This window comes from Myotis daubentonii, chromosome 14 (assembly GCF_963259705.1).
Source record: "Myotis daubentonii chromosome 14, mMyoDau2.1, whole genome shotgun sequence".
In the NCBI taxonomy this organism is placed as follows: Eukaryota; Metazoa; Chordata; class Mammalia; order Chiroptera; family Vespertilionidae; genus Myotis; species Myotis daubentonii.
Genome location: NC_081853.1, coordinates 28831228 through 28854251, shown reverse-complemented (window position 1 = coordinate 28854251; position 23024 = coordinate 28831228). Strand labels below are relative to the sequence as shown.

Sequence of the window (23024 nt, the reverse complement as noted above, 5' to 3'; positions counted from 1 at the left end):
AGGAGGCTCTTCTGAAGCTGCTTCTTCCTGCTTTTCCCTCTTGGGAAACAGAACCCCTCGTCCTATACATTCCCCCGCAGCCACGTTCTTAAGCCAGTGGGTCTCAGCTAGGATGATTATATTGCGCCCCAGGAGGAATATGGTAATGTCCGGGGGCATTTTTGTTGTTACAGCAGGACGTGGGGGGATGTTACTATCAGCATCTAACGGATAGAGGCCAGGGATGCTGCTAAGCATCCTGCAACGCACAGGGCAGCCCCTCACAGCGAAGAATGATCTCAATATAGCCCAAGCTGAGAAACCCTGCCTCCAACCCAAAGGCTCCCTCTCCACCCCTTTTCCTGAACAGCACAGCTGTTTGCAGGGTGTGTGTGTGTGTGTGTGTGTGTGTGTGTGTGTGTGTGTTTTCCTCCTTTGCCTTCTATACTCCACACAGAACAGTGGGGCAACACTGCTCAGAGAGCAAGGAGGAAGATACTCAGCAGAGTAAATGTGATGTAATTTCAGTTATACATTCAGCTTGTTAAAAGAAAACTAACATTATTGTAACAGGCCCTGTTCTAGGCCAGTACATCGGGTGGCCTGGGAATCTTGTAAAAATGCAGATTCAGAATCAGGAGCCTGAGAGGCTGCATTGCGAACCAGGCCCCCGGGGATGTCCGTGCTGGGGCCCGGCACCACACTTGGAGTAGCAGGTTTCTAGGTACAGGACAGATCAACAAACAAAACAAAGACCCCCCTGCCCTTGGAGAGCTCCTACTCTGGCTAGAAATATATTGGACCCAAAGAAAGGTAGACAGGCTGAGGTCAGAGGCACTCGGAGACGTAGAAAATCAGAGCTGGAAGAGAACTTAGAGGATGTCTGTTCCTATTTTAGAGGCTGGGAAACTGACGCTCACAGTGGGAAGGGAGCCAGTCAAAGTCGCATCCTTTGCTGTGGCAGCTTTTGGACAAGGCTGTTGGTTTCCTATTCCCTTGCATTATCAGGGTCCTTAGGGACCCCTTTAGGGTAGCAATCAATCATGGTGGTGGGGCGGGGGAGGAATGGTCAGCAGCTTCAGAGGTTGCAGGAGTACAGGTCTGGGGGACCCCCAAGGAGGCCCCGTCTGCTCTGGACCCAGGAAATCAATTTCAGTCATCCCCCTAATGACACATGCAAACACTGGGGTATATTTTGGGAGATTTTAGGTTTCTTCGACTGACCCTCTATTTTTCTGCATGACTAAATCTGTAGCAAGGATGAGCCAGGAGAAAAACCTCTTCCTATTGGGAATGGAAGGATAAATCCTGAACCCACGCCAGGCTCCTGTTCCCATCTCCCAGGGCCCAGCTGAACAAGGCCACCTACCCAGAGTTTCAGATTGGGGAACCGTTCGCATGGTGTTGAAAAGCAACTGCCTCCTCCACTGCTAGGAACATAAACTTTTAAATTCAGGCCAGTTGTAGCAAATTTCATGGAGTAGCTAAAAAGAAGAGCAACATCTGGCACACTGGTCATTAATAATACAACAAAGGAAGAAAAAGAGAAACTTTTCATTAGTAGTTTTTGATGTCAATTTATTATTTATCCCTTTGTCAATATTCAAACAGGCAGGCCATCATTAAACATTCAGAAAGATCCTCTAACAGAGTCGAGGCATCTGTCTTACCTCAGTTTCTTCTTAGAAACCTGGACATCAAGAGCTCGGGCATTTATAGAATAGCTGTGTTAAAAATATCTGCTGTATCAAAAATATTGTTTGAGGATCACTGCTTAGAAATATTTTAGTTGAAATTTTATCAATGGCCAGTAAGCAGGCAGATCCTGGTTCTTAAAGGAAGATCTGGTGTAAATCAGCAAAAGTGTGGCTTCCAAACTTTTAAGTTCTCAGTTGGTATTTTGTTTGAAACCTGGTGTTGACAAAGCCCACTGTTTGTTAATTAGCATCCTGTCAAATCTCTCCAATCAAGACCACCCTGCACCTGGTCCTAGTTAAAAAGTGCATTGTGGGCAATTCTGATGTGACCCACAGGGGACCCTGCCATGCGCAGAACCACCTTCAATGTGCATGTCACAAGTACCCCTTACGAAATGAGAAGGCCTCTTCACCCAAAGGTGCTGAGAGCTTTTGCCTACTCCTAACGGCCTGCCACGCCATGTTAACTTCTTTGATAAATGTTCATCCTCGAGACACTTGCTCTTCCCGAAAGAAGGCATCCCTTCCTGGGACAGAAGACTCCTCAGAAGTAAAATTATTCTTGAAAGAAAACAAATGAAAAATGGAAAAAAGGAAAAAGAAAAACAAAGACCGAACGCTCTCTCCTCAGGAGGAGCTCAGTGAAGAAGAGGCTGGCCCTCCTAGCTTGCCTCTCCTTCGCTGTTCTGGGCGCTGTTGCCTTTCCAAGAACTGCCCGTGGAATAGAGGTTGTGGTCCTTGATGTAGGCGATGACGGCGTCCGGGAGCAGGTACTTCACGCTCTGCCCGTGGCCCAAGGCCCTCCTGATGTATGTGGCGCTGATGTCGTTCTGCACTGGCTCCCTGACCAGGAGGATGTTGTGCTGGCACCTCTGCAGGATGGGAGAGTCCGAGATGTACCCCTTCAGGTCGTGGCCAGCCCGGCCCACGCACACCAAGCCGAACTTCTCCACTATTTCCTGGATGTGCTCGTCTTTCCAGAGGTTGGGGGTCTGGAAGGTCTTCAGGATGTCTGCCCCGCAGAGCAGCTTCAGCTCAGGCACGGCTGGAAAGACAAGGGCAGATCCCAGCAAAGTTACAGGGAGGGTCACGGCCGGGAAAGATAACGTATTCCATTTGCAATGTTCATACACGCTCCTTGGAATGTACTGGAAACTCAATGTCTCCATGCTCATGACTTAAAAAGAAAAAGCATGAATCTGAAGCCACTTCAGGGACACACAGTTACAGGTAATAATTCAATCAATAAATCTTTGTTTGCTATTGGTGAAGTGCCAAGTGACACAAAATAGTTTTTATTTTTAGTGGTTGCTGGGTCCCACGCAGAGTGGTCCAAAGGTGGCTGTGCTGTGCCCAGAACCCCATCTTCTGACAGAGGAATCCTTCTTTAAGCCCGAGGACTAACAAGCTGTGGGCCTCAGACAAGTTACTCCCTTCTCAAAACCCATTTCAGCTCTAACACTGGTGCTTCTCTAAGTAAGCCCTCATCATAAAGGTTAATTGTAAAGGATAACCAAAAGGTCTCCAAGGCCCCAGCTGATGACCTTGTCATCTGTTTTCAATGAAACAAAGCTCTAGTCTAGAACAACTGATCAATGTGGATAATCCTTTGACATTTGTTCTAACAGAATGGCGATAGTGCTGATAAAAGAGTACTTAACATTTATCGGGTGCTTACTATGAGCACTAGTGGGTGCTAAGCACCTTTTGTGTATAATCTCATTTGAGCCTCAGAACAACTTTATGAGGCAGGTATTATTGTTGCGCCCATTTTGCAGAGGGAGAAAGGAAGGCACAGAGAAGCAAGTGACTTGCCTGAGGTCACTCCCTCATCCAGGCAGTTAGTATTCAAACCTGACAGCCAGCCGCTAGGTGGGGCATTTGTAACTGGTAGGCTCTGCTGCCGCCTGCTGGCAGGAATTGTACATGCACCAGAACCGAGAAGCCCTTCCCGGATTGTACAGGAAAAATCAAGTCCATGGGAGAAGCAACCGGCAGGATCTCTGGCCCTTCTGGAAGGGGATTCTAGCTTTGGTAAACAGCACAGGCTGGGGTCCTAGAGCGATGGCATCTCTCAGTCACCAGGAAACCTCAGTTGGGAGGGGCTTCAGGGATACCACCTGCTGGGGAAAACCTGACGTAATTGCTCAGTTTAGGCTCCTCTACTGTGGAACCTTGAAAGGAATCTGGACCTGGACCAGAGAAAGGAAGTAAAAGAGGGTAAAAGAGGGGCACTAGGCCAGCTGTGGAATGGAAAGTGAGAAACCGAGTATCACGGCGAGGTCTGAGTTCCAGCCCCAGTCGGGCACAGGCTTCTGTGGGGCTAGAGCCAAGGCCTTCCTTCCCTGGGCTTCAGTTTCCCACCTATGAAATGGTGGGCACTGGACTTGTTTACTCAGCAGATGTAATTAGAGAAACACACTTTTCAAACACTCTAGCAGGATGATATTGGTATAAGGGAATGACATTCAAACATATATTAATGCGTGATGCACGAATTCTCCATGGTTAAGAACAGGATTCTAGACACCTTAGATTCTAATCCTGTTATTTAACAGTGTGACCTCAACTTTAAAATGAGGATATTAATAGTACTTATCAACTAGGATTATTTTAGAATCAAACCAGCTTATAAATGTAAAGTACTTTGAGTAAGTGTGGTATGTGTTACCTGCATCCATCAGTCCATCCATCCACCCACTTATCCACCAATTCATTCATTGACACATCCATTGAACACTTACGGGGTATCCCATGGCCTTTTATAATCAATGAAACTGCATTTAAAATTTTTCCAATAACTCACACTTTTCACTAATTTGGGTTGGTCCCATTGCTCCAACATGTGTGGGTTTGAATTATTCTGCACCTGTGAGGTTTTTACTCATTTCTTATTTATTCAATCATTGTACTACAGCCTAACACCAGAGTTTGTCCTTTCAAACAGTTGGGTGGTTTTTATATGGCCTTCCTCTGGGGGAGGTTAAGTGATGTACATTTAATTCCAGGGTCTCTGGAGGCCTAGGGCACACACCCCTGTTCCTATAGGTCAGAGAACAAAGACACTCCCTTCTCCGCCCAGTAGATATCTGTGGAATGATTTCCACATATCGGCTTCAATATTAGATGCCGCTTGACTCATTAACAATGACAGTAGGAGCATGATTCACTCTGAGCCCCTGCTCACCCCTTCTCTGGTCCTCAAGTCAAAGGCATGTGTTCTTCCGGCCACAGGTGCTCAGACCCCAACTCTGGGCAGTCCTGTCATCGGGCCTCACACAGTGTTCCCATATCCCTTTCAAATCCACTCACATCACTGCTACACAATCTTCAGGTCAAGTGGGTCTCACCACCCTAGTCCACAGCACATAGTCTGAGGTGCTGAGTAAAGGCCACCATTGGACTTGTCCCAACAGTGATGCAGTGACACAAACAGGACGTGCGCTGGCGTTTTCGGTAGGGTGCTCTCTCTGAACTGCCACCGGCTTTCAAAAGCAGAGGTTCACGTGGAATGTGAGGGAAGTGCCCCCAGGACCTTTTCCTTTGAATGTCCAGCTGCCCTAACGCCTTTCAAAATGTTTTTTTAATTGATTTTGAGAGAGAGAGAGGGAGAGGGAGAGGGAGAGACAGAGAGGGAGAGAGGGAGAGAGAAACATCATGGATTGATTCCTTCCTGCACGCCCCCTACTGGAGAATCAAGCCTACAGTAACCCAGGCATGTGCGCTGACCGGAAGTTGAACGGATGACTGTGCGAGCTGCCCTCTGTGACATTAAAGGGCACCAACCCTGAGGTCAGTCAGCCCTGGGTTCGAATTTCCAACCTGCTTGGACTCTGGGATAGTTGTAGCAGACAAGCCTGCTTCCTCAGTTGTAAAATGGGGATGATAAAAACCTCCTGAGGAAGTTATGGAAATCGAGTGAGGGAGGGAATGCTATGTGCACTTCCTGCCTAGTACAGGATATGCCCACGGCCACGTGGGCCACACGGACACACACAGGAGCGTGGGCCTTCTGGGCCTACACAGGAGGACACCAAAGATGAAGCCAGGTACTGGCGTCTGTAGGGCAGCACCCAGCTTAGCCAGAGAAGTCAGTGTGAAATGGAATCGGATGAAGTGCCTACTCAGGTTACATGGAAAGGGCGTCCTCTGACGGCCACTGGGCTGTGCTCAGCCCCATCAGCCCAGGGCGGGGACCAACTTCACAAAAGACAGACACAGTCGGCTGTTAAAGGACCCAGGCATCCCCCATCCCAGTGTGACACCCATGTAGCCCAGGACGCAGCAAGCAATCCACATGACTGGTGAGGCCAAGGAGGACTGCAAATCACAGGAGTGATGGGCAAAGCAGGGCTCTGGCAGCCAGAAAATGCTGAGCTCAGCCTATAATTTGCAATCCCAGAGTAGAATAGCACACAATAAAATACACAGCACACAAACGGTCCTTTAGAAATATGTCACTAGTAACATACAAGCCACCTCATCAAAAGCCAGACTTATGCTGAGAAAAACTCCCTCTTCCTCTTTTAATTGCTCTACAATTTTTTTCCTGATTACAAACATATCTGTGTCAATTATGGAATATATAGAAGATATGTGTTAAAAGCAGGAAATAATAATAATCCTATATAATAAAAGCCTAATATGCTAAGTGTCTAGTCGTCCGTTCAACCAATCAAAGTGTAATATGCTAATGATCTGCTAAGGCCGCTCAACCACTTGCTATGATGCGCACTGACCACCAGGGGGCAGACAGTTGACCAGTTGCTATGATGTGCACTGACCACCAGGAGGCAGACACTCCAACTGGTAGGTTAGCTTGCTGCTGGGGTCCGGCCGATTGGGACTGAGAGGGGCCGGACATGCCATGGAGCCCTCCTGCAGTCCCTCCCCAGTTGGCCAACCTCTCGCGTCCCTCCCTGGCCTGGCAATCATGCACCGGTGGGGTCCCTCAGGCTGGTCTGTGCCCTCTCGCAATCCGGGACCCCTCGGGGGATGTTAGAGAGCCCATTTTGGCCCGGTCCTGCTCAACACAGGAGCTGTTCCCTGGTGGTCAGTGCGCTCCCACAGGGAAGTGGGCCTAAGCCATCAGCTGGACATCCCCCGAGGGCTCCCGGACTGTGAGAGGGCGCAGGCTGGGCTGAGGGACCCCCCCCCCCGCCCGAGTGCACGAATTTCATGCACCAGGCCTCTAGTTATATATATATATATATGAAAGCCTAAGCGACCGAACGACCAAATGACCAAACAATCGGTCGCTATGACACACACTGACGACCAGGGGGCAGATGCTCAACACAGGAGCTGTCCCCTGGTGGTCAGTGCGCTCCCACAGTGGGAGCGCTGCTTAGCTGACTGACAGGCTCCAGATGCCGGGTTCACAGCTGACAAGTGCAGCAGCTGTAGCGGCACGAGCTTTTCCCGCCTCCGCCTTAGTGCTACTGAGTAGTGGCGGTGGCAGGCGTAGGGGGGCTGGGAAGAGCGGGAGTGGCACAGTGCCTGGCTCGGCTCGGGCTCCTCCCTGGCCACCTGCTGCTTTGTGGGATGTCGGACTGCCAGTTTTAGCCTGATCCCTCGAGGGTTCCCGGATTGCGAGAGGGTGCAGGCCAGGCTGAAGGATCCTACCAGTGCACAAATCTGTGCACAGGCCTCTAGTAATAATAATAATAATAATTCTGCTTTCTACAAATCATCAATAGTTTGGTATATTTTAAAATATTTATATTTTTCTATATACTTGAGATTATATATATAGAACTGTATCCTGTTTTTTTCCACTTTACCTCATAAGCATTTCTCTAAACCAAGAAAACCTTTTGTGTAGATTCTTCATCCAGGTATCCTATCTAATAATAGACAAAGACTGAAATTGACCATACCTTTGCTACACCTCCCACTGGCTAATCAGAAAGATATGCAAATTAACTGCCAACAAAGATGGAGGTTAATTTGCATACATAGGCACGAAGCAGCAGAGTGAAGACTGAAGGTGGCTCCGGCCAGAGCAGCAAGGGCTGTGAAGGCGGCTCTGGCCAGAGTGGCACTGCTTTTCCTCCGGCACCCGGGACCCAGGCCTACTGCATGAATCTTTTCATGCAACAGGCCTGTAGTACAGTATAATTTACTTACACATGCCCTTATATTTAAACACTGAGATTTCTTTTATTTTCTGCCATTATAAAAACTGTGTGATAAACATCTTTCTGTATACATCTTTGTCCTGATTTCTAATTATTTCCTCAGCTAGATTCCTGAGAAGTTGGGGTGGGAACTATATCAAGCAAGAGGCATGGACATTTTTCCCTCCTCCTTTAAAAAAAAAATTATTGATTTTTAGAGAGTGTGGAAAAGGAGAGGGAGAAACATTGACTGGCATCTCCTGCATGTCCCGTGAGCACCTGCAACCCAACTCAACCCCACCTAGGCATGTGGCCTGCGAGAATCAAACCAGTGGCTTCTTGGGGCACGGTCGACACTCAACTACTGAGCCACACTGGTCAGGCAGGGGCATGGACATTTTAAAGCCCCTGATACATTCTGGTCAACTGAAAGCCCACTTTTCATTCAATGTAAACTTCCTTTTTTAATAGTTACTTTACATGAGAACAAGATGAGTAGCATTTAGGGTTTGGACAGAAAGAAGGGATACAAGACAAACCCCAATGTTACAGGGCCAAGCAGAGTGGGCTAGGAACCCCTAGAAAAATAAATCCCAAAAGAGAGTGCTGTGAGCTTTGGCAGAGGGAGTGAGGAGTCCATCTCAATGAAAGCAAATGGGATTGTTTTCATGGGGAAGGTAAGTTCCAAACTGTGCCTCAAGGTCAGACAGGTTTCGACAGGGGAGCTGAGATGGGAAGGGGAGGAGGGGCAGGCCAGGTAAAGAGCCGACAGGGATTCTGGAAGCATGTGCAGAGGTAACATGCGAGAAGATGGGAGCCTCAGGGGGGCATGCCTCCCACATCACGGGGGGGGGGGGGGGGGGAGGGGGGAGGGGTCTCCCAGCCTCTCACTGGAGGCTCCAGCATTCCCCAGCATTCCCCAGAGGCATGGAGTGCCCAGCACCTATGCTGTTTCCTGCCTTTGTGCCTTGCTCAGCTGCGTTTCTGCCCAGAAATGCCCCCAACTCCAGATAACCTACTGATCCTATGAGTCTCAGTGCAGGTGTCTCCTCCTCCAGGCAGCCTTCCTAATCCCTGCCTGGACTCATTACCATTCACAGCCTGTCTCCAGCTCAGGTCTAGGGTGAGGCAGGCTGCCTCTGTTCTCAGCCTGAGCCCAGAGCCTGGTCCGGGGCAGTGCTGAGCGAGCAGATCTCTAGACCCCTATTAGGAGTGACTGCTGAGCCAGAGATGATTCAGAAAGGAGGCAAAAGGCTGAGAATTAACACTTCTTGTGCTCATGACTGGGACAGGGGGAGAGGCGGAGAGCAGAAGAATATAACAAACACTGTATAAGCTGGCTACACAGGACACTCTATAACTCCTTCCTCCTTAGATTCCTGCTCCAGTACACAGTTCCCCAAACTGGCCGTAAAGCCTGTCCCCAGAGTGACCGTGAAACACCCAGATTCCCAGGTGCCATTCCCACTTGGGCGGTCTGGGGTGTGGTTTGGGAATTCGTGTTTTTAACAAGCCTCACAGGTGATTCTGCTGCAAGGGATTCTTTGACTGGCATTTGGGGACTACCGCATGAAACCTTTGGGGCCTGCTGGCATTTTCAAGTCCTTTTAGAAGGGGAGCACTAGTTGTGGGAATTACTAACATGCACCATAAAGAGTTCCATGACTAAAACATGACAATGGCTGCTATTTCCTTTTCCTGTGGGGTCACAATGCTCATTAACATAATAAAGGCTCTGAAAGGCCTGCAGTAAAGAAACCATTTTAGGTTTGTTTAACCTTGACATTCCCAAGCCCCATTGATCTGGAGATAGTGTCCCACCAACCAAAGTTGGGAGAGCTGCAGATGGGCTGCTGGAATTTCAGCCCAGTGGGAAAGTAATTAGTTCCCTTTTGTGTCAAGTCCTGCCCTCCCATCACCTGGTGTTCCTGTTTGTTTGCAAGAGGGGGCCCTGCATTTGACTCCCACCCCAGTACCATAGCTGCCATTAGAGAAAGAAGGTACTTTGAAATCATAGCTGACAATGTTCTATCATACACCAGGAGTTGACAACAGGGTAGAAACCCAGGGTTATAAACTGAAAGGACAATCCAAATCAACTTTAAATTCCCTTAAAAACAGGTCTTCTTTCCCGAGTAAAACACTGAGTTACCCTGTTGTATTAGTTTCTCAGTTTACTGGTTATAATGAAACATTTTGTATTCAACAAGAAAAAACCCCACCCTGAAAAAAACCAAAAAGAACAAAACAACAAAACAGAAAGGCTAAGGCTTTTAAAAGAACCCCAGCATCACTCACCCATTAATCCCTGTGCAGCCCTGACTGTAATCCATGTCACAAGCATAAGTCACAGGGTAGGTAAACCCCTCTGGGGCAGGAAATCCCAAGTTAGCATAATGACTTACAAGGGTGGTGGCAGACTGATGAATTTGACCATTCAGCCTGGGAAGCGTAACCCCAACCAGGCAGGCCCCAGAGGTTCTCCCTCCCACAGAGGAGGGGGTCAGTACCCACCTGCGGGTGCTGGGGAGACAGCTCTGCCGTGGCCCCGACCTTCCTCCTGGGGCAGATATCTGAGTAGTTCGCTGTGATGATGCCTGTGTTGTAAACATAAGGCTCAGGGTGTGTCTGTGCGGCCTACTGTCCCCCAAAGCCACCCAGGGGCTCCCAGATGTTAAGTCTCAGCCTGCTTCTGTCCATTTTAGGTAGCACATTCCACAATTATTTGCTGAGGGCCTACTATGTGCCAGGCCCTGTGCCAGGTGCTAGACAGAAAGCAGACACTGTGGGGTCGTCCAGAGAGCCCTATCCAAGACAGTTCACTGCCTTCTGTGAGCCCAGCATGAAGGGGGTGGGGGGAGTTAGCATATTCCTACTCTTTTCACATTTTCTTTCAATATTTCACTTTTTAAAAAGAATGAGTAGCGGTTATTAGAATCAGACAGATCTGAATTCAAAACACCAATTTTCGTTTGTAAAGCCGGGATAAAAACACCCACTTTTTAGGCTTTTGTGAAGGTAAATGAGCAACTACACAGAAGGCACTGACAGCTCGATCCCCCAAAAGATGTTCACTCTTATCGTAAGTTACTATCTTAGAACTAGAGAGAGTGATGGCTAAGAGTCTGGCTCTAAGCCAGGCTGCCTGGGCTGGATCCCAGCTCCTCCCCAGGCCTGCTGTGTATCCCTGAGCGAGGGTTTCAAGTCTCTGTGGATGGTTCGGCATCTGCATGATGAGGAATAATGACAGTGCCTGCCTCCAACGGGTGGTTATGAACATTAAAAGAGCTGTACATGCAAAGTGCACTGAACAGTGCACACAGAGCAAATCTCGTTACACGTTAGCATTTCAAATATGATTAGCCTCACCAATTTGGCATGCGTGGCTCTTTTAGCATTCTGTCTTCTGCAAATCAAGAGACAGCTCTGTCTTCTTTTTTTTTTAAAAAAATCAGACACAGGTAATCACTATGTCATATCAATTTGATCTTCCATCTCCTACCTACTGTACTATGCATTAACTAGAGCTGTATTTGAGAGGGAGCAGTGCCTGGTGGCAAAAGCATATATATGCTTTGCAGCCAGGGCAGGTGGGTTCAAGGTTATGTTCTCCTGCATGTCTGATCCTGGAAGGGTAACTAACACCCTCGGAGCCTCACTGACCTTGTCTGTTAATTGGTCATGAAAGTTCATGCTGGCCTCATCTCCGCTGAGTATCCCAAGAACACGAAGAAGGAAGTGCTCTACCCTGCCAAATGCTGGGGAAGAGGCTCAATGCTGATGATTACTGGGGGTGGGCTCAGTGTAAAGATGACGTTCTAGCATTAGACTGCCTGGGTTGGAACTCTGGCTCCAGCTTGTAGCTGTGCAATCTTGCTGGGTTTCTTATGCAATCTGCCTCCAGTTTCCTCATCTGTAGGATGGGGTATAATGACAGCCCTATCCCAGAGAGCTGCTGTGAGGATTAACTGACGAGCTTAGCACTGGCCCATACACAGGAAGTGCCCAATAAATGTTAGCTGTTATTATTATTGTTGTCAGCCTATCTTCCCCATAAGATTGCGAACAGGGAGCGCATCTAATTCATCCTTATGGTCTTAGTACTCAGGAACTGCTCACCCAGAGTCAGCTAAATTCAGAAATGATGGAAGGAGTGGATAAAGAATACATTTAATTCTTGTCCAAGTCCTTCCTGATAATCTCAGAAACTCAGCTAAATTTTCTTAAGGCCTAGCTGTGCTCCCATATTGTCTTTCTACTTTGGTTTTAGTAAGCTTCATCTCTACAGTTTCACTCCTGGCTTAGTCTGAAATCTCACATCAGATTGAAGTAGGTTTGGGTCTCACTTCTGCTTGCTTACTGAAGGACTTTGAGTATATCCTTGACTCTTTCAGAACCTCCATTTCCTTATCGGTAAAATGGGGCTAAAGTTACCCACCTACTTCTTAGAGTTGCTGAGCTGATTAAATGTTATATACATGCAAGCACCTAGTATACACACTAGGTGATCAATAAAAGTACTGATTGTCATTTAGTTTACTTACCTTGAAGCTTCTAGTTCAAGTTAACCTATTTTGAGTATTAGCTAGATCTCTAAACTCTGGTGTGCAAATGATCACTTACAGTGTGAATGCCTCTTCCTCAGAGATCTCCACTCTGCCCCTGTGGGAAGTGGCCATCACTTCCTCTTGTTGCCTGCCTGAGTGGTACCCTGGTGTGCCTCGCCCTAAGCCTGAGGACTGACCCTAGGAGCACATTCTCTATGTCCTAAGAAGCCCCAATAGTCTCTGGGGACACCTGATCTAAGGGTCACTGTGGCAGGAGCAAAGTCAGCCACATGGTGTTCCCACCTGCAGATCCTTGGCTTTGAAGATGGCCATGAACCTGGCTTCAGAGTCCAACAGACTGGAGCTCCACCACTTGCCTCCTTGTTGTGTGACTATGATAAGGTTAGCTTCTCTAAACCTCAGTTTTTCATCTGTAAAGTGAGGACAACCTAAGATCATGTTTGCGAAGGGGTACATGAGATGATGATGGACCATATCAAGTCACGTGACCAGGGTTCTCCTCCCACAACATGGGGGAAAGGTGAGATATAAGTTATCAGATGCCCTAAAAACATGAAAGCTGGCCTAGACTTAAAAATAAGCAACCTGCCGAAACCGGTTTGGCTCAGTGGGTAGAGCGTCGGCCTGCGGACTGAAGGGTCCCAGGTTCGATTCCGGTCAGGGGCATGTACCTGGGTTGCGGGCACATCCTGAGTAGGAGATGTGCAGGAGGCAGCTGATGGATGTTTCTCTCTCATCGATGTTTCTAACTCTCTATCTCTCTCCCTTCCTCTCTGTAAAAAATCAATAAAATATATTAAAAATAAGCAACCTGATAAGGAGAAAAAGAATCCCCAATAAGCCCCACAGTGAGTTTACTTTACAGTGATATTTGTCACTGTTACTATGATGGAAATCCACTGTTGACTCTATCAGGAAGATATTAAATGGAGCAAAGGATGGGGTAGATTTATCATGCCTTCTAGAAATCACCTAAATTTACAATTAACCAGATTTTCAACCTTGAAAAAAAAAAAAAGAGCTTCTGGTAGTTTTAGGTAAACATTAGTAATCAAACAAATTTTCCAATGAAATGAATAAACTTGGAGATGAAGCTCACTCCAAATACTGAAAACATATCTGATAATCAGCTACCTAATAAAATGGTGTTGACTATCTGTATCAGGGGCTTCTCAACCTTGATTGCACAAAATAAATCATTTGGGTAGCTTTTAAAAATGACCTGTGCCTATACCCCAACCTAGACATATCATAATCGCGCGTGTGGGGGTGGGTGGGGTGGGTGGGGGGAAGAGGGTGTTTAGAATTTTTTTAAAAAAGCTTCTCAGGTGATTCCTACAGCAGGGTTGAGACCACTGGTTTGGACAGATCTCTGTATTAATGAAAAACCTGGAAAATATGGCCACAGGTTAAGATCACCAGGGAACTCTTAAAAATCCTGACAACATCCCAGCTGCTGGGGTAAGACTCAGGCTTTGATACTTTCAAAAGCTCCTAGGTGATTCAATGTGCAGCCAAGGTCCTTAAAAAAATGTATTTGGTAAAATTTAGCAAACACCTGCATTTTTCAGCAGAAGCACTAGTAATATGATGTAGTACTGTGGTCAGTTCCTATTTATCCAAGAATGGCTTCTCTGTTTTGAGGATAAATTACAGGCCAGTGTTAGGGGTGCAGGGAAGGTAGCAAACGTTAAGCATCTACCAGAAACCAAGTGTTTTTTCCTACACTATCTCATTTACTTCACACTGTACCCCAGTGAGGTAGGTGGTGTCACCCCCATGTTATTAGGTGAGTAACTGAGGCTCAGAGAGGCTGGCTCACTCACATCAAGTCACTTAGCTAGTAAACTGGGCTCCAAAAGCGGGGCCCTAGGCCACACTCCATAGCATCTGTCTGTTTCTGCTTATGTCTCAAGCTAAATTATCTGTTGGATTGTCTATTGTTTTGTTTCCATTTCCTTGTTATCCTAGATGAATGAGAGCTGACTATAGGGCTTATTCCGAATGATGATCTAGGCGGAAATTCATTCCTTCTGTTAAAAAAAGAGAGAGCACATGTCCTAACAATTATTTCATATTTGCTCTCCTTTTAACTTGGCAACAGGTTCTGAAGTAGCACTGGAACTGCTGAACGCTTTAGCTGGTTCTTTCCCCCCTAGAAGGTAAATAAGCACCAGGGTATGTAGCTAAATGTTTACTTGAACTTTTTCTCCCAAGTGACTTTGAAAATAAGTAAACAATGAAGAACTTCCTGCTTCTCTAGCAAACTCTCAGTGACGTTTCCCAGACACAAGCCTAACCCATCGTCCTAACATGCAGGGCTTGCCGGGGCTTTTACACAGCAAATTACTTACCCTGAATACTAACAGCAACCCCCAAAGGGAAAAAAGAGTCATGTAACTAGTTCTAGATTCATAGGCCCTCTCACCCCGCGCGCCCCCCACCCCCCATTTTAAAGTCTGGATTTATAGAACCCAGGACTTGTATAATTAGAAAAGATAGCTAATATGTACCCACAGTTTTCAACCTACTCAATGCTGACAATGATGAAAGGTCCCACTTACCGAATATTTTTATGTGGTTCTGGGTCAGAAAAGTTATTTCCATCTTTAAAATCCTAATTAGGATTTATTGTCCCCATTTTGCAAATGAGAAATGTGTCTCAGAGAAGTTAGGTCAAGGCCTAAAGTCACTGAGTGCCTAAACTACTCAGCGGTGGCACTGGAGCCAGATGGTACACACAACCTGCTGAAACAAGACTGGGCGTTTCCAGAAAGCCCATCCCAAAGGGCAGTGGTTTGTGATTTTTCTCATTCAGGACCTCTCTGAGATCGTGGGCCTGTTGGTCTCTCTCCTTCTAGGGCAGCGGTTCTCAACCTGTGGGTCGCGACCCCTTTGGCAGTCAAACGACCCTCTGACAGGGGTCGCCTAAGACCATCCTGCATATCAGATATTTACATTATGATTCACAACAGTAGCAACATTACAGTTATGAAGTAGCCACGAAAATAATTTTATGGTTGGGTCACAACATGAGGAACTGTATTTAAAGGGCCAGAAGGTTGAGAACCACTGCTCTAGGGTGAAGCACTTCTTGGATTTTGGCTGTGAAGGCCTGGCTGAAGCCCCACTCAACACTCCATCTCTACTTTTCACCCCCCGGGCACTGCAGACATGTCCCATGGCCCTGGGTCATCTCAGGAAAGCATGCCCACTGTTACCTCAGCACCTTCACCGTCTCTGTCCACTGCGCCTGCTCACTCTCCCAGGGGTCCACCCGGATCCAGTCAGACGTCTGCAGGGCCAGCCGGACCATGGCCACTCGGTGGTGGGCAGCTGCAAGGTCTTTTTTCCTGTAGTTGTCACTGACAGGAGAGATGATACCCCCGATCACCTGGTACGTTCCTAGGCAAAGTAGAACAGTGGTGTTGCTCGCCACCTGCCTGAATTCAGACAGGTGCTCAAAATCTCCGTGCCTCATCCTGGCATTCTCTCCTGAGTGGCCAGCTCCCTTAGGCATATCCTTATTTTAAGGATATGTTACTGCCTACGTATTTATTATTCTTACATACCTTTCTGTGAATTGACCATCTTTAACAATGCTTCTTGACATAAAGTCGTTATGTCTGATATTAATGTAGCCTCAACAGCTTTATATATGCACTAGAGGCCTGTTGTACGAAGAGATTCGTGCAATAGGCCTTCCCTTCCCCTGGCTGCCAGCACTGGTTTTCCTTCGGCACCCGGGACCCAGGCCTTCGCCCCTCCAGCCGGAGCCTTCAGTCTTCGCTGCTCCGCTTCGTGCCTACGTATGCAAATTAACCTCCATCTTTGTTGGGTTAATTTACATACTCCCCTGATTGGCTGGTGAGCGTAGCGGAGGGACAGTCAATTTACATGTTTGTCTATTATTAGGTAAGATGGCATGTTTTTTTAAAATAACCTTTCTCTTTCAACTACCTATACTTATGTTTCAAACACGTCTTTTGTAAATAGCTGAATTTAAAAATATTTTGGTCAAGTTTGACAATTACTGATTTGTAACTGGAACATTAAGTTTACCAATATTTAATGTAAATGTTGACATATTTAAGTTTCAAGCTACCATCTTTTACGTTGAAGTGTTTTTTTTTGTCACAAGCTTTATGTGTTTTTTTTTCCTTTTCTGCCTATCTTTGGACTTCATTTTATTTTTTTTCTCTCAGACTAAAACTTACATATGCAGTCATATATCCAAAGTAAATTAACACCTTTACCCTCTTCCTCAACAACACAAGGACTTCAGAACTCTGTAACTCCATTTACTATCTCCTTACATGTTATTATAGATATTTTAAGTCTATTTATCCCCCTAACCTTAATAGAACAAATTATTGTTTTATACACCGATCACATTTAAATTAAAAAACCTTTTTATTTATTTTAGAGAGAAAGGGAGAGGGAGAGGAAGAAACATCAATGATGAGAGAGAATCATTGATTGGCTGCCTTCTGCACGCCCCACACTGGGGATCAAACCCACAACCCAGGCATGTGCCCGGGCCGGGAATCAAACTGTGACCTCCTGGTTCATAGGTCAACACTCAACCCTGAGCCATGCCAGCCAGGCTGTTTTTATTGATTTTAGAGAGAGAGGAAAGGAGAAAAAGAAGGAGGAATATCAATGTGAGAAACATTGATCAGTTGCCTCCTATATGCTCCCCACCTGGTGATGGAACCTGAAACCTGGGCATGTACCCTGACCAGAAATCAAACCCCAGACCCTTTGTTGCCACAGACGATGTTCCAACTGAGCCACCCGGCCAGGGCGAAAGCATAACTTTTAAAATATGTATATGACCGATGCCAATTTCAAAGTCTGTACAGGTTGTTTTTGTGGCCTGTTGTTTCTTATTTATATTGTTTCATTTTTATTTATAGTTTCATTTGTGCCTATTTTTGACTGCTTGCTGGTCAATGTCTCTAACTAGTTACTTGTAGAAGCTCCCCCAGGCCTAAGATACATATATTTTCTTCCAGAAAGGCTTCATGTTTGCTTTTGACAGGCACCTGGAGTATAGTCACAGATGACCTTAAATCAAGCTCTTGGTTTGAACTTCTTTGGCCAATCCAGGCAAAAGGCTGAAAATCTGAGCAAAGGCTGATGTGTGACCATTTTTTTCTGGCAATGTTTTATCCTTTTGTTTTCTTCTCCTACTTGCCTTAGTACCGAGGCAACAAGACTTCTGTGAAGTTCTCTAGGGTTGGGGAAAGGAGGTGGGTTAAGATGTAGTTCACCCTGGCTCCTTAGGGGTCCAGCTTAATGTGTGGGAAGTCACCCATAAGGCTCCCCAGCTTGGCAGGCTCCAGCCTTTGAACAGTTTCCCTCTTGGCCTCAATGGCCACTGATTCAATGCTAAGTGAGCAGTAGGGCACCCATGGCAAGTGTCTGTAAGACATCAGTGGTTCTGGAGTTCTAGTAACCTACTGATTTCCATGGTTACAGGTGTTTCTCAGCTGGTCGGAGACATCTGCACTTTTCAGCTTTAAAAGTGAGGTTTGCAAATGTTCTACCCACCATTTCTTGTTGTTTTACTGGGAGATGATCCAAAGTGTAGCCTGCCCCTGGAAGCTGGAGGTTCTTTGAGGCCTTTTCCCAGCCCTGGTAACGTGGTTGCTAGGGCCCTCCTTCAAGAGGCTGCAGCATTCACTGCTCCAGGGGGATGGCAGAACCAGGGGAGAATAGAAAGGGGACATCCAGCTTCTGAATTCCAGCACTGGCTGCTAAAGCTCATGTTCAGAGGAACACTTGTGAAGGCTAAAGTTTTCATTTGTAAGAGTCAGACTTTGTTAAGAGAGAAATATTTAAGTTCCAAAAGTTACCCTTAAAAAAACACACAAAAAAACCAAAATGAACAAAAAACAAGAACCAGAGCCCAGGGAGTCAGAGCACACAGTTTTACTAAAACCCAGAGTAGTAAGAAGGAGAGACTATGAAAATGGAAAAGAAAGGCCCTTTCTGGGCTGAGGGTGGAGGAGTGAGCTGCAGACATAGAGAAGAGCCTAGTAGAAAAGCTTGTGGTGACAGAGTTTAGACACAAGTGGAGGCCTGCTCCTTACGCCCTCTTATCCTTCAGAGACAAAACCTGGTGCATGGTGGGTTGGGGAGGGCCAGGTTAAGAGGCCCAATTAAGTTGGGAACTGCAGATCTGGTGGCTTGTATTTTGCTTCCCACTTGGAATTGGAGAAGACCATCTTGCACTGCCCTGTGCCAATACAGCACCAACACAGCAGCAATGGTGGTGTGGCACGCATGGGCAGAGAGGGCTTCAGAAAACGTCCCCTCCCCTGCCCTCCAAGTCCCTCTCAGCTGCAGCAGGGCATGGCAGAAATCCATAAAAACGCCCTAGGCTCCTTGAGAGGAGTAGTGGAGGAGGCTGAGGAGAGTCAGCAGGGTTACTTGCGGGGAGATAGGGTACAGGGCACCGAGTGTGCAGCCGAAGGCAGGAACCATGGTGTTGGGAGTACCAGGGAGGGCCCAGGCATAGGCCCAGACAGCAGCAGTAGTTAGTGCTGAGCCACGGGACGCTGAAGAGGCTTCCATTGTGGAGGCACAGAGGACAGAGGCCAGTGGCGAGGTTGAGGGCAGCCCCCTTGGCTAGAGGGCATTCAGGGCCAGACTTCTCTTTTCGGAAGCCAGGATGATATGCTCCTATGAAGCTTAACTCAATCTTGGGGAAGTAGGCAGGAAGAGATTAACTTGATTAAACACTGACCTGTAAGAGTAAGCCTAATATCTGAAAATAGTTATCTTGAAGCAGCATTTTTTTTTTTTTACTATTCATGGAAATGGTGGCTTAAGAGCAAGTTGAGTGTTGTAGAAAGCAAAGAAAGTTATATTTCTACACATCTGAGTCCCATGTTATACATGGAACTGGTTAAGTTCTTTCTCTTTCCCTTTTAGAAGAGAACTAGATTCTGCTAGGTGCTAACTCTCTTGGGCAATTTACATACATTTAACCTTCACATTTGTCTTTGTTTTACTGAAGAAAACAGGGTGTGAGGCACCAGGGTCCCTTCCAGGTGGTTCTGCTAGGCACTTGGATACTCAGGTGCCACCTGTGATGGTTTAGCTCGTCTTGACAGGGCAGGTCGTACGCTGAGAAATCATTGCTGTGTTACAGCACTCAGGGGAGGAGAGTCAATAAAAATAACAGTTTGGGCTAAAACTCCTTCTTGCCCTTTGAATGGTCATGAGTTCAAGCCTTTTTCCTCTCCCACAATCCCAGTTTTTCCTCTTTTGTGACCTCCCCTCTTGCAATTGTTAGATGCAGGTACTTCTCTGGTGACCCCCACTGCTACCCAGACACACCTCCATTCCGGCCCTTGTATGATAATGATCTGTTTGCCTTTGTCTTTCCCATGAGACTGATGGCTCCCTAAGGGCTCGTGATTGTCTTCATTCTGGTAACATGCCCAGAACATTGCTTAGTATGAAGTTATACTGTCCTTACCTTGAGGTTACCATAGTAATACACGAATGTGTGTGTAATAAGGTGGATAGAGCTCCTTGTTTATCTCCACCCCCTGTGGAAAATCTGACACAATGGCAATAAAGGAATAAAAGAAATATGAAATCACAAGGGCAAAGTGAGTGAGAAAGGAGACAACAATGGATGGAAAGGTGAACAAAATTTTGGAAGCTAGAGAGCTGATGAATAATGGTGACAGCAAGCAGAGTCTGCAGGCAGGGAAGGTGGTAAGAGAGAAGGTGCCCTGCTAGGCAGAGCCCAGAGCAGCTCAGGAACTGCAGGAGCCAGCAACCTCTCTGGGTGGGGCGCCCGAGGGCTGGAACTAGTTGAGAGTTTGCCTAAGTAGCCCTTAGATCCAATCACCTACCTTTTTCTCCCATCCTGGCTGAAGGCCATAGGTCTGCTTTCTGCTGAGGTTGGACCAGAAAGATTCTTTCTTTTTATTATTTTTTTTATTGATTTCAGAGAGGAAGGGAGAGGGGGAGAGAGAAACATCAATGATGAGAGAGAATCATTGATTGGTTGCCTCTGCATGCCCCAAACTGGGGATGGAGCCTGCAATCCAAGCATGTGTCTGACTAGGAATTGAACCACAACCACTGAGCCACATTGGCCAGGCCATAAAGACTCTTGACTCCCAGATACAGGCACAGTTGAGAGGAGGACTAAGTTTGGCTCCCACTATAACAGACTGGAGATGTCTCTCTGGGAAATAGGCCTACCAAAGAGAAGACAGCTACAGATACTCACATTTGGGGGGTCTTAGACCTAGGACCTGGTCATATGGCCATGAGCCCCACCAGCTTCACCCAAACACTCAGAGCCTCCAGCCAGCATTTGCGGCCTGACCTGAAAATATGAGTGGAGAGCTAAGAAGAGACACATTTTAGAAAGGTGCTGATCACGAGTGGCAGAGACCAAAACCACCACCAGGAGAAAAGGAACTCGGACACAAAAACAATGCAGAGAGCAACAGGACATTTCAAAAATCTCCAAATAATGTCAGAGAGATAAGAGATGACATCCCCAGCCATGAAACAAGAATGGGATGCTTTATAAAGAAATAATCAGAAATATTATACTGACTGGCATATAGAAGGTAGGAAATCAAATAGATGTTTTTCTTCACATACTTAAGTGACTGTCCCATTTCCTTTTATTAAATAATCTGTCCCCCACTGACTTTGTTTTTCCCTTAGCATATATTCTTTTGAGAGAGATTTTATGTTTCATTATGCTGTCTAGAGTCAGAATCACATTCATTTAATCACTTAAAAAAATTACTAATTACATTTTAATGTCTGAGAGAGCTTTCTGAGTACCTGGTTAGTTTTCCAGGAGAATCTTGGGATACTTGCTCAAGTTAAAATAAAGAAAAATAGCCAGGGGTATTTTCACTGGAAAGCCAATCGATAAACACCGTGCCAGTGAGGAGCTGGTTATATTTCCACTTAGTCAGGTCTCTAAGCAGAGGAACAGAGCTGCTGCCCTCAGCGCCCTTCATGTTTCTGGCTGAGGTTAGCCCTGGGGACTTGTGTCCTTGGCTGTTTCTCTTGTGAATGGATCTTTTTTCCTCAGGTCTTATTATATATACACTAGAGGCCTGGTGCACAGATTTGTGCACCAGTGGGGTCCCTTGGCCTGGCCTGTGGGGATCGGGCCGAAACCAGCTCTCTGACATCCCCTGAGGGGTCCTGGATTGCGAGAGGGCACAGGCCAGACTGAGGGACTCCACCGGTGCATGATTGGGGCTGGAGAGGGACCACGGGAGGGCTCCAGGGCATGTCCGGCCTGTCTCACTCAGTTCCAATCGGCTGGGCCTCAGCAGCAAGCTAACCTACCGGAGTATCTGCCCCCTTGTGGTCAGTGCGCGTCATAGCGACTGGTCGAATGGTCAAACAAGTGGTGGGACACTTAGCAGGCTTTTATTATATAGGATATTTTTTCATTACATTATATTAAAACTGTTACTTAGAAAACTCTACCTTTTTAAAATTATAGTTGACATATCTATAATAATAAAAGCGTGATATGCTAATTAGACTGGATGTCCTTCTGGGTGAAGCCGGGGCTGCAAGGGAAACCCGGACCCTGGGTACCTGCCAGCGGCTGGAGGGAAGCCCGGGTCCTGGGTGCCAGAGGGAAGCCGGTGCCAGCAGCCGGGGGAAGGAAGGCCCACTCTTGCCAGAATTTTGTGCATCGGGCCTCTAGTAATATTATATTAGATCAGGTATACAACACAGTGATTCAACAGCTATATTCCTTACGATGTGATCACTCTGTACTTCGGTTTGTTTAGTTTGAATCTGGGCCACCTTACTGAACTGATTAGTTCTAATAGGTTTTCAAACTCTTCTCTTGGATCTTTTTTTTAGGAACATGGTAACATCACCTGAAAATAATAAAAACAGAGTATCCTTTCTATAACCATATTTCTTACTTTTGATGCTGTGGAAAATAATAGTGGTGAGTAGGCATCCTTTTCATTTCCTTGCTTCAGTGGGAATGCTACTGAAGTGTTAGGCCACTATTTATCATACCAGATAAGCATCCTTATAGTTCTAATTTAAAAAGAGCTTAAAAAATACCACCCAAGCAGGTGTTGGGATTTTATTAAATGACTTTTAAGTGTGTATTGAGATGATGATTTAGGTTTCATAAAAATATACTGTCTTAGTAATGCGATATATTAATAGATATCTTTATGGTATACTGTCCTTGAATACCTAGGATAAATGCTACCTGGTCATGTTGAATTATTCTTTCATTAGCAATTTCATAACCTACTATTTTATATGGGTGTTTTGCATCCAAGATTATACTGTTAAACACTAGCTATAATGTCACAATATCCTTATCCAATTTTCTTTGTTCTAGAAAATGGCTATGGTAGATTGAACTATTGGTCCTAATCCTCTGTCTGCCATGATGAGATTACACACCCACACCTCTGCCATTACCTCACGAGGCAGAGTCCCCTCCCCTTGACTTTGTACTTGGCCATGAGACTTCCCTTGGCCATTGGGATATTAGCAGATGTGACATGAACAGAAACTTAATGACTTGCTTTCTTGTTGGCCATCCTGCGCTTGTGCCATCTGAGAGAATATATGAGGTAGCCACTATCCCGTCTATTCTCCTGGATCACAGC

The 23024-nt window shown here is 46.3% G+C and overlaps 1 protein-coding gene across 9 annotated transcripts in view; it reads right to left on the bottom strand.

The window, feature by feature from the left end:
- NMNAT3 (nicotinamide nucleotide adenylyltransferase 3) overlaps window positions 1–23024 on the bottom strand; it is a 94780-nt gene that overhangs the window by 12625 nt on the left and 59131 nt on the right. For 4 of the 9 annotated variants that reach the window (XM_059663789.1, XM_059663788.1, XM_059663790.1 and 1 more), the window contains 3 exons: window positions 15585–15768; window positions 10310–10392; window positions 1525–2721 (listed from right to left, as the gene is read on the bottom strand). In XM_059663789.1, coding sequence (XP_059519772.1) covers window positions 2339–2721; window positions 10310–10392; window positions 15585–15768 — 650 coding nt within the window. In that variant the 3' untranslated portion in view covers window positions 1525–2338. The other 5 variants (XM_059663793.1, XM_059663792.1, XM_059663794.1 and 2 more) reach the window with 4 other exon arrangements.